The 17608-nt window shown below is 34.6% G+C and overlaps 1 protein-coding gene across 6 annotated transcripts in view; it reads right to left on the bottom strand.

Moving 5' to 3' along the window:
- The window catches only part of POT1 (protection of telomeres 1), a 121707-nt gene that overhangs the window by 29722 nt on the left and 74377 nt on the right, over positions 1–17608 (bottom strand). For all 6 annotated transcript variants that reach the window (XM_074193783.1, XM_074193784.1, XM_074193786.1 and 3 more), the window contains 4 exons: positions 9624–9793; positions 8571–8656; positions 5856–5912; positions 1053–1209 (listed from right to left, as the gene is read on the bottom strand). In XM_074193783.1, the coding sequence (XP_074049884.1) occupies positions 1053–1209; positions 5856–5912; positions 8571–8656; positions 9624–9793 (470 nt within the window). The remainder of the gene's footprint in view (positions 1–1052; positions 1210–5855; positions 5913–8570; positions 8657–9623; positions 9794–17608) is intronic.

Below are 17608 nucleotides of genomic sequence, written 5' to 3'. Positions count from 1 at the left end.
AAACAGTCATTAATAATTATATTTAGACAGCTAAATAATTCTTAGATATTACAATATATTTAAGCAATGTGAGAAGTAGCAAACAGGTTCAAATCATAATTTTACATATATATCAGTAAGCTCAAACTGTATTTAAAACTTCAAGATTGTCTCTAATAATCTCCAGGAATATTATAAAAATCCCAGAAAAATTGCTTTTTAAAAAATAGGCATAAGATGCTATATTACACTTTTAAATGGAGTATGGATGTATTGCGAAATTAAGACAATCATATTAGTTGAAATTCCAAAAAAATTTGGAAATCAATGAAAAAGCAGAGATTCTTAGTCTTTTTTTTTCCCCCCTGTCACAGACCCCCCCCCCCCCTTTGGCATAACAGTGAAGTCTATGGAATACCTCTCAGAATCATGTCTGTAAATAAATTTTTAAAACGTATTTAATTACAAAGGAACTCAATATTGAAAGCAGTTACAAAAATATTTGAAAAAAACACAAGTTCACAGACAACAGATTAAGAAGCCCTGATTATTACAAATCAAAGCCTTGTAGACTTCTCTTATAGTAGCTCCTAATATCAAAATGTGTGTAATATAGTATTTAATGAGAAACAAGGGTTGAGGGGAAAATGCTCACAAAATCAATATTATTGTTTCAACAACTAGGTCAAATGATGATTCCTTACATGTATTTGCCAGGGCTACTAGACTTAATAGAGTGAATATTATTACAGAAATTAATCAGAGAGGTGTAAATTAGGATTACAGTCTCAAAATCCAACACATGAAACTTAAATATGTTAACTTGATCTTTCTAAGATTTAAAACTCAATACCATTTTTTACTACACAATACACAGAGATAATCTGAAATAAGAGTATAAGAGGGGTGGCTAGGTGGTACAGTGGATAAGAGCACCATCCCTGGAGTCAGGAGTACATGAGTTCAAATCCGGCCTCAGACACCTAGCTGTGTGGCCTTGGGCAAGCCACTTAACCCCATTACCTTGCAAAAAAAAAAAAAAACTAAAAAAAAAGAGCATAAGAAACACTTACAGTGAATGGCATTTAGGGCAATGTAGTTTAATAGACTGATAGAGTTTCTGGGGTTCATAATTTCTCAGTTTTGCTCTGATGCGATAATGCTGAGGGGCATCATGTTTCAAAATAGCATTCAAAGGAGTTGTCTCCAAATACTGGTGATCTGTAAGTACTAAAAAGAAGTGGATTTGGATGAATACAGCTTTCCAAGGATCCTTCTGAACCAAATATATATAAGTCCAATTAATTTAGATGACTTTAATTCAGAATTTGTAACAATCTGGACAAATAGTTGGCAGAAATGAACCTAATTTCTACAAAGAAAGGATTTTCTAGGATTGCTTTATAAAACAAAATATATAGGAGAATGTTTATTATATTCAAGATAACTTGTTTTTAATGTTCATCCTTTTAGATATATAACATACCAATAAAATTCCTCCTTTTTCTCCAAGGCTTTGGTTTAATAAATATATTAAAGCAGATGCTTTTGAAGAAACCTACAGCAGGGAAGCATTTTGACAATGCAGTTCCAATTACTCTATGTACTTGAAATTAATACAAGACAATCTTTGAAAGTCATCTATCTCTGAAACTTAAATGGACTACACAGCTCCCATTAAAACTTAGAAGTACTCTAAAAATATTTTCTTCCTACTCTGAGACTCATTCTCTTCATTCTAGGATGAGTAGTTGAACTAAATAATGTCTCAGATCTCTTCAAAAAACAAATCCTAAATTTCATGTTCTACTACTATTAGCATCCTACTACCATGATCACTTTATACTGTATTGGAACCACATTGGGAAAATGAAAACAATAAAAGGGAGGGTTAACCGAGCAGTGACTAGTAAAATAAAATATTCTGGTTTTTCTTGGAAAGGAGACTTGAAATAACACCAGGCAATTCTTGAAATTAGGAGATGGGTCTCATCTGTAAAGTCATGTGGAAACAACTCTTTGTACTCTAGCTGAACAATATCCAATAGTATTTAATTGTGATATAAAATTCTATGGCCTAAGGCCTTTTCTCTTTCCTTCTCTCTCTCTCTCTATATATATATATGGATGTTCATATGAAGTTTTTTTCTATTCTCTAGAATGTTGCCTCCATTTAGCAAGATGCAAAAGCTAGTTTAAGAGAATATTTTAAAAATGATTTTTTTTTGCATGACCATTAGCAAAGATGATCACCTTAATTAACTGCAGGAGTATATTTTGTTCTTAGAGAATTATCACCCCATAGTTTTATACAGAATAGGTCAGCAGCAGAGACCTTTAATCATTTTAAGAATGTTTCCTTTTGAAACACCATAAATGAACAGAGAACCAAAATATAAGGTATGATCAATAGTTATTTACAGTCTATAGATTTTCACTTTTTATTAAGATGAATTATACTGTATGTATGTACACTTATTAAATTCTGAATTATGATATCCTTCAAGTCTTCTCAAGACAGCATTCAGTACCAATGATATAATAGATTTTTTTTCAAAACAGTATTAAAAACTGGGTTAAATATCAAAATGAATATCTTTAGACTTTTTTCAATTCTAAAGGTAAAGCTTCAATTTATCTGATGACAAAATGGAATAAAAAAACAAGGAAAGGGGAAGGAACTAAAGATCATGTTCTATTCTCAGACAAATCTAGCACAATTCTTTATTATATTTATATTATTTTTGTACAAATGATGTTTTTTATACATTACTAAAATATTCTTGTTTAAGAGTAAACATAATACCCCCTCCCCCAAAAAATATAGACCCTCATGAGCAATAAAGAGGAAAAATTTAATAATAATAATAATGATAATGATAATAATAATAATAATAATAATAATAATAATAATAATAATAATAATATAATGATAATAGAAGCAGCTGAGTGGTGCAGTGGATGGAGCACTGGCCCTGGAGCCAGGAGCACCCGAGCCCAAATGCGGCCCCAGACACCCAACAATCACTCAGCTGTGTGACCCTGGACAAGCCACCCCAACCCCATTACCCTGCAAAAATAAAAAATAAATAAATAAAATAATGATGATGACTATGATGATAATAATAATCACAATAATAATAATGAATGTGCTTCAGTCTGTGTTCCAACACCACTAGGATAAGTCCATCATAAAAGCTACTTCCATATTTTTCCACTGTTGGCACTGCTGATCCCAACTCCCTCCATATTTCCCCACTAGCACATATTATATTTTCTCTCTCCTTTCACTCTGTCCCTCTTTTTAAACGTGCTGTAGGGCCCCATGTCCACATACCACCCCTAAGGCCCAGCAACCACCTGGCCCTGTGGTCCCAGACAAGCCATCTAAACCCAGCCCCTTGCAAGAAGTAAAAAAGAAAATGTGTTATATTTGACCACTCTCCCCCACGTTCGACCCTCTCCTCCATCACTCACATCCCTTTCCCCTTCTCCTGTCCCCTTTCTCTCCTTTTTACTCTAGATGTCTATACCACATTTGAGTATATATGCTGTTTCCTCTCCGAGTCACCTCTGATTAGAGCGAAGGTTCCCTTATTCCCCCTCACCTTCCTCCCTTTCCATATTATTGCAATAGCTCATTGCAATGAAAAAAATCTTATATGAAATATCTTAGCCTATTCCACCTCTCCTTTCTCTTACTCCCATTATATTTCCCTTTTAGCCATTGACTTCATTTTTACAATATATAATATCTTCAAATTCAGCTCTCTCCTGTGCTTCATCTGTAAAAGTTGCTTCTGCCTGCTCTATTAAATGAGAAGGTTCATATGAGTATTATCAGTATCATTTTTCTATGCAGGAATACATGCAGTTCATCATTAAGTCCCTCATATTTTACCCTTCTCCTTCACTCTCTATGCTTCACCTGAGTCCTGTATTTGAAGATCAAACTTTCTATTCAGCTCTTGCCATTCCAACAGGAACGTTTGAAATTTCCCTGGTTTATTGAAAGCCCATCTTTTTCCCCTGGAAGAAAATGTTCAGTTTTGCTGGGTAGTTGATTCTTGGTTGCATTCCGAGCTCTTTTGCCTTCTGGAATATTATATTCTAAGCCCTATAAGCCTTTAATGTAGTTGCTGCTAAATCCTTGTGATCCTGACTGCAGCTCCACGATATTTGAATTGTGTCCTTCTGGCTGCTTGTAATATTTTCTCTTTGACTTGGGAGTTCTGGAACTTGGCTATAATATTCCTGGGGGTTGTTTTTTTGGGATCTCTTTCCAGGGGAGTTCGGTGGATTCTCCCAATCTCTGTTTTGCCTTCTACTTCTAGGATATCTGGGCAATTTTCCTGTAGGAATTCTTTAAAAATGATGTCAAGGCTCTTTTCCTGATCATGACTTTCAGGTATCCCAATAATTTTTACATTATTTTTCCTGAATGTTTTCCAGATCAGTTGTTTTTTTCAATGAAACGTTTCACATTTTCTTCTAATTTTTCATTCTTTTGGTTTTGAAGTATTGTGTCTTGACTTCTCATAAAGTCAGCAGCTTCCTTTAGTTCTACTCTACATCGGAAGGATTTGTTTTCCTCAGAGAGCTTTCTCATCTCTTTTTCCATCTGGCCAATTCTGCTTTTTAAAACATTCTTCTCCTCAACTTTTTGAACTGTTTTATCCATTTGACCTATGCTAGTTTTTAACAAATTATTTTCTTCAGCATTTTTTTGATCTCCTTGACTAAATTGCTGACTTCATTTTCATGTTTTTCCTGCATCTCTCTCATTTCTTTTCCCAATTTCTCTTCTATCTCCCTCACTTGATTTTCAAAATCTTTTTTGAACTCTGTCATAGCCTGAACCCAATTTCCGTTTTTCTTACAGTCTTTAGATGCAGGAGTTCGTACTTCCTCATCTTCAGATTGAGTATTTTGATCCTTCTTGGGCTCAGACAATGCATTTCTCAATGGCGTTCCTCTTTTTCCTCTGTTACTCATTTCCCCAGCCTGTGCCTGGTCTTGGGGTGCTTCCTGAGCTTTTGAGTATTACTGGGACCCCTCCCCCACAAGGATTTCAGTGTGTGAAGCTCTGTCTTCCCCTCCTGGTCTGTGAATGACCACAAGCACACCCCTCTGCCACGGGGCTGAGGTGGGGGGACCCTGCTGTTCTATGGGATACCTAGACTGTGATCAGTATCTGAATGTGGTCAGAGCCCCAGAGTCCTGTTCCAGGGACAGAGGACAAATCTCTTAAGTCTCTCTCCACTCCCCTCCCTTTGGTCAGCTGAGCACTCAAGGCTCAGTTGCCTGGGGGCTCCTGCTTACTGGCTCCTGTTTCCTGGATCTGGGCTACTATGCCCATGCTGCTCACTGAGAGCCCTGAGGCTTCACGTGCTAGCTCTAGCAGATGCCCCCAGCTGACCTTCCAAGTTGTGCCCAGTGCTCCCCAGGGTGTATGTCAGGAAACTGCCCCTGCTGCTGTGAGCTATGGCTCCCAGGTGCCTTGGGGCTGCCTCTGGGAGACTGAAGTTCTTTCACTCTGGCGGATCAGCCCTCTAACCCGGTGGAGCGGAGCCTTTCCACTGTTTTCCAGGTTACCTTGGGCTGGAGAATTGCCTCATTGGATCCCTCTGTGGGTTCTGTCTCCTGAAAATTTAGTTAGAGTACTTATTTTATAAGTTTTGAAATATTATAGAGAGAGCACCCACGAGAGGCTCTCCTCCTTTAGCCATCTTGGATCTGCCCCACACTTAATAATCAGCACACTTCTTTAAACTGAATAGACTGACTGAAAGAAAAAATGAATAGTAAGTGCTTTCAGGAAACATTTAGGTATTTTCTTTAATACAAAAAACAATACTGTGGCTATGTTCTCATACCTGTTGCAGAAAGCTGCTGACATCTTTCTAGATCACATGGTGACACCACATCTTGGGCTACAGAAAAAAATAATCACCACATTACTTAAAAATAGATTTCTGAAGAAAGGAAAGATAACTGTAGATAAAGTTAAAAATCTTATTAATTTTAATGAGATGACTTTAAAATATAAAAGTGTTTTATTTTTTAGTTAAGGAAACAAATCATTAATTTCACAATTATTCCTAAAAGGAAATTTTCACTTGAGAAGAGGAAAAAAAACACTAATAATTTTGATAGTAACTATTTTGGTTCATAAATTCTGCTCCTTTAAAAATGCATTGATAATGTTCATTTCTTAAGTAATTGTCATTCCCCAGTGAATCCTCTTCCTTGTCCCCAAGAGAACTATTTTCTTTTCTTTTCTTTAGAACAAAAGCATAGATAAGCAAAAGAAATTATCATTATAACCCTTGTGAACTTTTTTCCTCAGATTAAAGACTGATAAAGACTGAGTCTCTCAAATCTCGTCTATGCTGAAAGAGCAGGGCCTATTCCAGGGCCATATATATTTCACTTGATCTGTACAAGAGCTTTGAATTACTTGTTCCTGCCTCAGACTAGTTCATCCTACTTTAGGCAATGTGATGGTTTCCTCCTCCTGGGGAACTTTAATATATTGCTCATAAATTTACTGAGGATACTCAATCTACACAGTGTCTTGCGGCTCAGTGTACCACCATGTATAGGCCTTGTACACTTAGATATTTAAAACTATTGAATTTATATGGATTCTTCCCATAGGTATTGATTTTGTATAATTCTACTATTATACCATCTCTGGTGGAATATACTTAGGAGTATGCTAGAGCAAGGGCCTACTGGCTCTGAGCACTGATTGTCAAATACTCAGTACAAGCACTTGACTTTTGAAATCAGCAAATGTTGAACATTAGGGCTTGATTGATTGCTTGATTGACTATCCAGTTTAAGAAAGTGATAGAGAAAATGTTAATACAAATTAAACTTAAAGGTTGTAATGTGTATATTTTTTTCTCAGAGTTGATTAGTTAAACATTTACCAGCATATTTCTGGAGACAGTCCCAGCTAGGTAATTAGAATTTTTTCTCTTCCTATCTCATTTTGGGTAAATAAATATTTGTGAGTTCAGAATAAATTTTACTTTTTCCACTGATTTAAGCAAAATACCATTTTATGATAGACTGTAAGCTTCTTGAGGGGTAGATATATTTCATTTTTATTGTATTCCCAGTACCTAGCACAGGTTCTGAGAGACAGGCTCATTAAAAAATGGTTTTTGATTGACTATGCATTTGATAATCCTAATGGTAAATTCAGCTTAAGAGAGGTGAAATTTGGGGCAGCTAGTTGGCATGGTGGATAGAGTACCAGTCCTGGAGTCAAATAAGGTGAAATTTTAGTTCAGGAGATTTATCTTTCTGAATTTAATAGGTTTTACTTCTGGACTCTATCACTAATTTGGTGTGAGACTTACAAAAGTTTTTGAACCTCTCTGGGTCTCATTTTACTTAACAACAACATAAAACGACAGAGTTGGACCAAATGAACCCTAACTTTTCTTCCAGGTTTTTTATATGGCATATCTAGAGAGTTACAAGTCAGAAAGAAGGGGTTTTAGTTTTAAAAGGCCTGGTACAAATGGCTCCTGCATCTCCAATAGAGTGTAAAATATAGAGGGAGAGAAAATGCACCAAAAAAGTGCAGGCAGTAGAATGGCTCACAAACTGGAAATAGTGAGGTAGAAAGAATTCTAGGTCTTTGTGCCAGGAAGTCCTGAGACATGAGCTGCAGGACTCTGAGCAAGTCACTTAACCTGTTTTCTCATCTGTAAAATGGGAATAATAAAAGCATCTACTTTTCAAGGGAGTCATGAAGATCAAATGAGATAATATTTTTAAAGTACTTAGGACAGTGTCTAGCACATAACAGGCTGGCTATCATCATCATCATCATCATTAAAGTGATATATATATATGTAAACCCTTGAGTTTCATAGTTTGTGATTAAAATATTCACTTCAAGGCTTATAATTTTATAGTTTATGGATCCTTGTATATAATTGGGAATGAGAAATTTTCCCCTTTAGAAGAGAGTTGAGACTTGTATTTCCACAGTGGGAGGGCCTATGCTAGAAAGATAAAGTATTTTATTTTTTAAATATTCTTTCTGTAGTAAGTCGAAGTATATTCTGTATTACTGTAATGTAAGCATGACTGAACTAGCAATTCCCTATCTGTACTGTATAGTACTTGCAGTGTGCTTATCTCACCACTGGATGGTGATCTTCTACCTTTGGTAGCTATTGGATCAGTCAGGCTCACTTAAGGGACCAGATAGTCACTTAATGGGATATTCAAAGATGGAGCTCAAGTGAATGAAGCTCAAGAGTACAGTTTTCCTCACATCTTGTAACCCTTATTTAAATCACTTAGGCCATATTCCTTTTCCCCCTGACAACATTACTAAAACTGCAATAAAGTATTAGTCAAATAATTAGGAAAATACTTTGAAGAAATCAAAACCTAAAATTTAATGAGCTAAAACTTTTCACAAAAATTAACTTAATTAGTACTGTAAAGGATTTTTATGTGAGACATAAAAAAAGATTCATTTTTAATACTTTTTTGCAAAGTAATGGGGTTAAGTGACTTGCCCAAGGTCACACAACTAAGTAACTTTTAATACTTCTTACATGAAAAACTGTTTGAACTGTCAATCTCCAAATCACAGAGATTCTTCACATGCTGATATGCAGCTAGATCCACAGAATCCAAAAACCTATAATATAAACAACACAGTATTTTCAAAAATCATGCTACTATATTATATTCCAGAAAGCAAAATTACCATATCCAAGTAAGATTAGCCCAGTTTCTTCAGAAGGATACAGTCAACAGATGCCTGTTGGAATAGCATTATCAAATGATGATATCTGGTAGTCTAGTAGTAGATGGTTGCTATTGTTGTTGAGTCATTTCAGCCAACTTGTCACCCCATTTGGGGTTTTCTTGGCAAAGATACTGAAGTGGTTTGTCATTTCATTTCCCACCTCATATTACAGATGAGGAAACTGAAGTAAATATGGTTAAATGACTTGCCCATGGTGATACAGTTGGTAAGTATTTGAAGCCAGATTTGAACTCAAGAAAATGAGGCTTCCTCACTCCAGGTCCAGCACTCTATCCATTGCACTAGCCAGCTGCTCTATGATAGATGCTACTCTGAGCAAAAAGTGTAAAAGAGAAAGAACATTGGGACTGTAGTCAGGGATATTGGGTTCAAACCCTACATCTGATGATTCAACCTGGTATTATTAATGAAAGCACATCACTTAACCTCTTTCAGTATCAGTTTTCTTATTTAGAAAATGATCTTTGATAAAATAAAAAGTTTGACTCTACATCCTCTCAGGCTTCTTCAGTGCTAGATCGATTTTTAACCCCCAAACCCCAAATCCTATGTTGCTGCTTATTAGATCTAAACTGCTTAGCATATCTAGGATGATGTGTCTTTATCCCTTTATCTTGGCAGCCAGCTGTCTGTTTTCTGCTTCCTGCTCTGAGAACAATCACAGACAATATAACTGCTTCTGAAAAGAATGTTTGAATTGACCATCATGCTCTTCTGCTCTCATTAGTCTCATCTGGTCTGACACCCCCAGCCTGATAAGAAGTGGAGCAACAGTCATATCTTGACTTTATCTTTTATCCTCCTAGAGATGTAAGAACATATTTAGTATTCCTACCTTTTCAGTTCTTCAACATCAGAGTTATCTTCTGGCAATACCTTGATTCCTCGACCATAGCAGGTACCTCCATGAAGGTGAAATTCTAGATGTGGAATATTGGTCTGCTTCTCAGGAGTTTCTGGCTGAATTTTTGTGTGTAAGCTAAAAATCCTGAGAAAGACTCCAACCTAAAATTAAAGTTATATTTTAGGAATAATCCTACTGCCTTCTTTTTAGAATGTTTGATCACATCATTTCCCATTTACTTTGTATTCCCTAAATTGAGGCATTTTGTCTATTTTGATTATCACATTCCTTGGCCCTCTCATTAAGAAATCTTGCCAAGTTTGATGCTAAATTCAAATGAAATCTCTGAAAGCTTTTTCATATGCCAACATAAATGTAGTGGGGGGGGGGAGTGAAGAAGAGAAGTACTTTCTAGGCATAATAGCTCTTCCAAAAATTGTATTGTATCATGTGGTAGGACTGACTATTCCCTGTATTGTATCATGTGGTAGGACTGACTATTCCCAAACAACATTTAGAAAACAATTCATTCTCAAAACTAAATATGCTATTTCTACTACAGTTAAAAGCAAAAATCATATTCAAAAGATACATAAAGAATTGATTTAAATATAGAAGCACAATACATTTCCCAATAAATAAGTGTTCAATGGATATGAATAAGCAGTTTTCAAAGAAATCCAACTTAATAATAAGCATATGAAAACATGCTCCCAATCAACAACAACTAGACAAATACAAATTGAAGCATCTCTAAGGTTTTGTGTCAGATCTATCATATTGAAAAAGATGATTAAAAAAGGAAAATAACAATTATTGGAAGGGTTATGGGAAAATAGGTACTCTTAAGTACTAATAGTTGAGCAATGAATTAATCTAAGCCATTTTGGAACTTGCCTCAAAAGTTATTAATCTGTGCATATCCTTGGACTAGCAATACTACTGCATAATCTATATTCTAAAAAGATCAAAGAAAGGGTCGGGAGACAATTTGTATTTAATATTTGTGTGTGTGTGTGTGTGTGTGTGTGTGTGTGTGTGTGTGTGTAGGGGGAGCAAAATACTGGAAACTTAAAGAGTTAAGAATTAGGCAATGGTTAATAAATTATGACATGAATGTAATAATATATTTTTGTACCATTTTAAAGGAGAAAATGGATGACTTCAGAGAAAACTGGGAAGACTTGAATGAACTAATATAAAGTGAAATGAACAAGAACTATTTATAAAGTAAAAACATAATATAGAAAACAACTATTTAAAGTCCTAAAAATTCTGAACAATATAAAGGTAACTCGTAGAGATAATCAGGAGCTGATGGATACAAGATCTCAATACATTAATTTGTTCTCTTTGACTATGCATAGTAATAACATTGGTTTTACTTTTTGCTATTATTTTTCAATAATAGGAAAGAGAAGGTGTAAGGGGAGAAAAAAATAAACTTAATATACAAACAAGGAAGTGGTAGGACTGGATATTAGAAGAACCTCACTCTTACCTGAAACAGACAAAAGAAACTATTTAAATACATGTGTACACACACACACACACACACACAAACACACACACACACACAAACACACATGCAGAGTTTGGTGTAGAAATACTATATTTACCCAGGTATAAGACACATGCTTTTTCGAAAAATCTGGGAGTGTCTTATACAGGTTATAGATCTTTTTACTGGCATTTCTCATTTTTTTCATGCTTGTTTCACATTTTATACTGGTATACTAGGTTACATTTTGCCATGTTCTGCCCAGAAATGGCTCAGAAATGATTTTTGTACAGTGCTAAATTCAAGTTCAATGTGATACAGTTTGCAAAAGTGGATAGAAATTGTACTGCTGAATGTTGGTCCTCCTTCAAATAAGAAAACAATCTGAGACTGGCTATGAGAAGAAGAAACCCTACTGAAAACACTACCACAGAAGAAGGCCATGAGAGGCAAGTCAGCAAAATGGTCTGAGTTAGAGAGGTAATTGAAGAGATGATTGAAGAGCAAAGGGCCATTGGAATTCCTGTGTCCACAAAGATGGTTCAGCATGAGGCAAGAAAATTACTGATAAAGAAGAAGTGTCTAATTTCAAAGGAGGACACAATTGGTGCTTCAAGTTCATTAAACAGAATGGATTAAGTGTGTGTCCATGCACCAGACTTGCCCCCAAAATGCCAGAAAGCTATGAGCACAAGGTCCTTGAATTTCATGGTGAATGAAATATGAGTTCAATAACTTTATGTAATACATTTTTTTCAAATTTTGGGCCTCCAAATTAAGATGAATTGTATACATGGAAGCATCTTATACATGGGGAAACAGTATATCAATTCAACAGGGAAACAGGTGGAGATAAAAGGGGATGATAAAAAGGGGAAAAACAAAACAAACTTCTCTTGATCTTAGAGGACTTCAAGGGAAAAAAGAAAAGGAAGTAACTAAAATCTAAAGGGACAATGGCTGAGAAAACAGGATATATTATTGTCAAATAAGAAATGATAAAAGACAATTGCTGAAAACCTTAAATAGTATAAACTGATGCAGAGTAAATGGGAAGCAACAAGAAACCATAAAAAATACAACAATGCTGCAGAGACAAATTAAGGAACTCTGATCAATGAAACAACCAACATTCAACTGTTTTTCCAGATGATCTATGATGAAGCATGTTACCCAGCTCCTGACAGAAAGGTAGTGGAATAAGAAAGTGTCAAATGGTCAGGAACTTTTCTTTTCTCATCACAATCCATTTTGCTGCCAAATCCTAAGAACCATAGAAGTTAGCTCCATCTGACCTGCTTGAAGGATTCCATATATTTGTCTGCCCCATTATAACGTACACTCCTTGAGAGCAGAAACTGTCTTATTCTTCTATTTGTAACCTGTGCATATGTGTAGAGTTTTATAGGTAACAACAGCATAATAAATGCTTCATTCATTCATTCTATCCTCATTTTTGAGGAGTATCACCTAAAGTTCTTTTCTTAGACTTCTTCTCTTTCATGTCTTTTAGAAAGTTTATTGACTACAATAGTTTTGAATAATTATATGTACTAAAATAACTATTATTTGCAGTAATTTTAATTTCTAAGGCGCTTATTTTATAATTTTTTTAGGTTTTTTTTGCAAGGCAATGGGGTTATGGCTTGCCCAAGGCCACACAGCTAGGTAATTATTAATAACAAGTTGAGGCTGGATTTGAACTCAGGTACTCCTGACTCCAGGGCTGGTGTTCTACTCACTGGGCCACCTAGCTGCCCCTCTAAGGTGCTTATTTTATGGATGAAGAAAGGTCAGAAAAAGTTACTGTTCAAGATCACATAGCTGACAGAACTAAGTTTCAAAAATAAGGCCCTCTGACTCCAAATTGAATGTATCCCATTGCTTCTTCAAAATTATCATAAATGAACTTTTATCTCTATTAATGCTAGTGAGCATGTTTCCTGAAACTTAAAAGTAATAGATAGTTGCCAGGAAAGCTAGGAAGTTAAAAAACTTGCCCAGGCTCATTCATCTGGTATATGTCAGAAGTAAAGTCTTCCTGGCTTAGAAACCAAGAAACATATAATTTTTTAAAATATGTATTTGAAATAGAATTTTCATAATCTGATTCTTTCTTTTTTGTTTTGGATCCGTGATTCATCAGGGTAGGGACTTTGACTTATAGAGACTTACTCCTCCTCTGCAGGATACAATTCATAGACCTAGAGGGTTGTATGGGCACCTTGAGAGAAGGGGAAGGGACTTGCCGTTGGTTATACAGATGATGATATATGGCTGAGGTAGGAACTGAAATCACATTTTCCCAACTTCATATCATACTGCTTTCCATTTCCATTTATAAAAAAACTGAAATAATCAGTAAATTGAATAAATGAGAATCATCAAGTGCAAACATACACGTTAAGATTTTCATACAATAAGAATAACAAGTTGTTATATTCATAGGCTCCTTTTGGTGTCAGTATTGTACTTTAAGCTCAAAAGACCTGCTGAAAACATATGCAATGTTTTAACAGAGTAGGTCAAACAGTAGATTAGTATGCTGACAAGATTCCAAATAGTTTTAATTTTAAATGTGAAACAATATCAGAAGAAAAAACTGGATATAAATTAAAATATTTAAGAAAAATTAATCAGAAAGAAATGAGGTTTAATTTTCAAAAAGCACTAAAGAAATGTACAGTACATGGAATCATTTATTTACCAAAATTCTGCATAAAAATTAAATAGTATCTTCCTTCATTCTACTTTAAAAAAATTAATTTTCTATATGAAGAGAAAAATTTTGGTAACATTAAATTAAATAGTTTTAGTAATAGTTAAATAAATTACAAGATATAGAAAAATGCCAGAAAATATAGATTTTATATATCTATACAATGGACTATTTGTCCAGTTGTACCTCACTTTATATAATGCACACATTAAAGTTATAGGAAAATAAATTTTAAATGAACTGAAGGTTGAATTAAGCAATTTGCTATGACCCTTTGTATCCAAAATTCTAGTAAATACTTCTTAAAGAGGAAAAAAAACATATTTTTGAAAACAAATAAGTACTACCCAGATATATGATTGTGGCATGAGAAGACTCCTTGATACTGAATATATGTAACAAGTTCAGAAAAGTCAACTAATATGGAAAATAAATATGCAGGTAGGGAGGAGAAAGGGAAAAATTAAGTCTAGGACCAATAATAAGGAAAACACTGTCCTGGTTTTCAACTACCAGTCTCATTTGGGAGAAATTCATGAAAAGAAGATTACAAGATGCAAGTATATCCCCCACCCCCTACAAAACTATAAAATACTCTATCAAGGCAGAGTTACATCAGCATGAGGGAGGAGTAAAGAACTATTAAACTGATAAAGTAACACTTGTACAAAGTCCAGTGTAATCAAAATTTTTCATATCGTAGAGGCAGAATGGCAGAGACAGACACAAACAGTGGAACTGAGGTCAGAAATTATTCAGATTCAAATAATCAATTTGACATCTGCTAGTGTGGTATGTGGAAAGAACACAAATTTTAAATTCAAAAGACTTGTCTCTGGTACAACCAGTATGTTTTTGGTCAAATCAATTTATTTCCTTGAGTTTTACTCTCTGTGGGGCAGAGGGACAGGGGTTGGTTTATTTTTCTACAAATTTCTATGAATCTTTAAATAAATATATAGGAATGTAAATTCCTATAAATAAATCCAAAACCACTTTGGATCTTAGTTTCATTTTCTATGAAATAGGGAAAATACTTGCACTCTATACCTTACAAGTTTGCTATGGGCAAAATGTTTGGTATACCTAAAAGTACCATGTATATGTAAGTTATGTCATTGTCATTATTATTACTCAAAATAATAATGATGCTGCTGCTGCTGTTGATATACAGGGAATGTGGATTCAGCATAATTTAAGAAGGATCATTTCACAAAGAATCTAAAAAGGGTAGGATAAGAGAAAGAGAGAATCATAAGTAACAATAACCTTCCTCTTTCAACAAAAATTTTGAAAGGTTTCACACACACACACACACACACACACACACACACACACACACACACCACAGTCTCTAAGAGTCATTGTAGGGGCAGTCTGGTTCTGGGTTCTGTTAACCTACTGGGTATAACTGCCTTTTTGTTGATTTATGGGTAGATATGAATTACATAGGTGGGAAGAAAGGCAATTTGCATCATTGGGATAAGTAGCTTCATCGCTGAAATCTCAGATTCATTGAAATATCTAAGAATTACTATTAAGGTGATATATTCCATTATAAAAAAAAATACAAAAACACCTAAACACTTTTAAAAGCAGTAAGTACTACTACACTAATGCAAAATGTTACTAGAAGAATATTCTTTACAATCTTTCAGAGCAAAAAATTCACTAGTCTACAGCAGAAAATGCCCAAACCACAATACTGAAACTGTATATAGTAGTTACATGCATACAATGTCATTACAATTACAGGGAAAAAAACTGAATCAGACCAAATTTCCAACATCATCAAGTATGTATAAAGGTATTAGATCTGGAAGTAATCTCCCTATTTGGCATCTCCAAGTCACCATGCAAAAGATTCTATACTCAAATTAGGGTTAGGATGCGAACTTTGAACATAACTGAGTTAAACTGTTGAGATAAAAATCAAAGATTGAATGATTACATAAAATAATCTGTGAACAGGCACTGACCAGATGTAAAGTTGTGACTTGATTTCTTTATTCTTTATAAAAGGTCATTATTTCCCCACAAAATCTGTGAATGAAAAGTCACAGATGACAGAAAATATGAAGAAAAGCAAAAAAAAGAAAGAGAAAATGAAAAGAAACATGGAGATTAAAAGGGGGAGTGACAGGAACAATGATAGAAAAAAATGAACAGTGGAAGACAATAGAAACCTTCTGATATCAGTAAAAAATATAATTATATTCTGTCTCCATTTTGGTTATGGGGAAGAGAAAACTTAAATAATATTTGAATTTTCTTCAAGTGTGCAAAGAGAAAGACCAACCAAGAGTTCAGAAGAATATAAAATATTCATTGTATTAGTATCATAATAACAAACTTAAGTCTCACTCCAACTCCTGCATTGATAATTACACAAAACATAAAATAAGCAAGGTAGAAATGATAACTCTGAAACATGCAATATAATTTTATAAAACTCTTTAATAACCAAAGGTGAGATTTCAAACTTTTGGATCTCATACACATAACAGGAAATACAGAGCATAAAAATCAATGTCATCCTATCACCATGTTTGTTGCTGATATTTGTCTCACAGTGTGAGTTGTAATGGGGTAGAATTTCATAAGCATTACTAGCAGGGTAAAAAGTTTTGTCAAAACTGTCAAAGCAGCAAGGGACTGACCAATACACTTAACAGCAGAAGAAAAGCTTATCAACTTGGATAACAAGAAGTCCTCCATGAGGCAAAAAGTGCCTCCTATAAGAACTGAAGCTAAATCCCATCAACCACAGGAAGATACACAGAATAGGATCAAGGGGACATGGGTTTCTGAGTTTCTTGGGCTCAAAGTTTGAATCATTTCCAACTGCCTAAGTGTACTGCTTTTGAGATTCCCAAATGTGTCATTAGATAGAACTCCGTACTAAACTACTGAGACACAGCAGGCAGGTAATTATTGGCACATAAAATCATGCTGGTATTATTGACCACTCTTTAATTATGCTCTACCTTTTAACTGGCCTCTAATTACTTGCCTCTAAATACTTATTCCAAAATAAAATTTCTTGCTTCTCTCTTGTTGAGAAATCCTACACTCCTTCCTCCTGCCCACTGCTTTTCCCCAAAATTTATCTCCTTTGTGTGACCAGACTTCCAATGAAACCTGGCCCTTGACTGACACAAACTATAATACAATATCGCTGTTTCTTCACAATGTTCCAATGACTTTTATTTCAGAAAAGAATTCTTCCTTATGGGGCAGAATCAAATTGTCTTAAGACTTCTCCTTCTAAAGGTTGGATTTATTAGCAAGACAAGTGAAGAATGTCCCATCTTGGCTTTTCTCAAGACTTCAAGCAGAAATTGGCACAACCAAAGTCTTCAATTACTACTATAGATTGTGTACAGCCCAATACTATGATCTGCATTTAGAAATCATTATCCAATTCCTTTTTTAGTCTACAGGCCTAGACACAATAAGTTTTCTGTTTCTCCCACCAATGGTCCTTAACCAAGTGCTCTATACAATATCTACAATGTCTCTCTCCTCCACTATGTACATTTCCAGAAGGCAGTACAATGTCTTACTTTACAATAACTTACTGCTCTCTTTTATTCAATTTGTTCTTTCTTCAATATGATGTATACAAAAAGTTTCTGTGAAGTTCTAAGCCTTAGTAGTCTGACTACATTAAGACTTTTGGGATACTCTATATATTTTTTAAAGTTATATAATACTTTCTCATTAACATATATCCTTCATTTTTTACATTTTGTT

Source organism: Macrotis lagotis, chromosome 7, assembly GCF_037893015.1.
Source record: "Macrotis lagotis isolate mMagLag1 chromosome 7, bilby.v1.9.chrom.fasta, whole genome shotgun sequence".
NCBI classification, from domain to species: Eukaryota; Metazoa; Chordata; class Mammalia; order Peramelemorphia; family Peramelidae; genus Macrotis; species Macrotis lagotis.
This window is presented reverse-complemented; position numbering and strand designations above follow the sequence as displayed.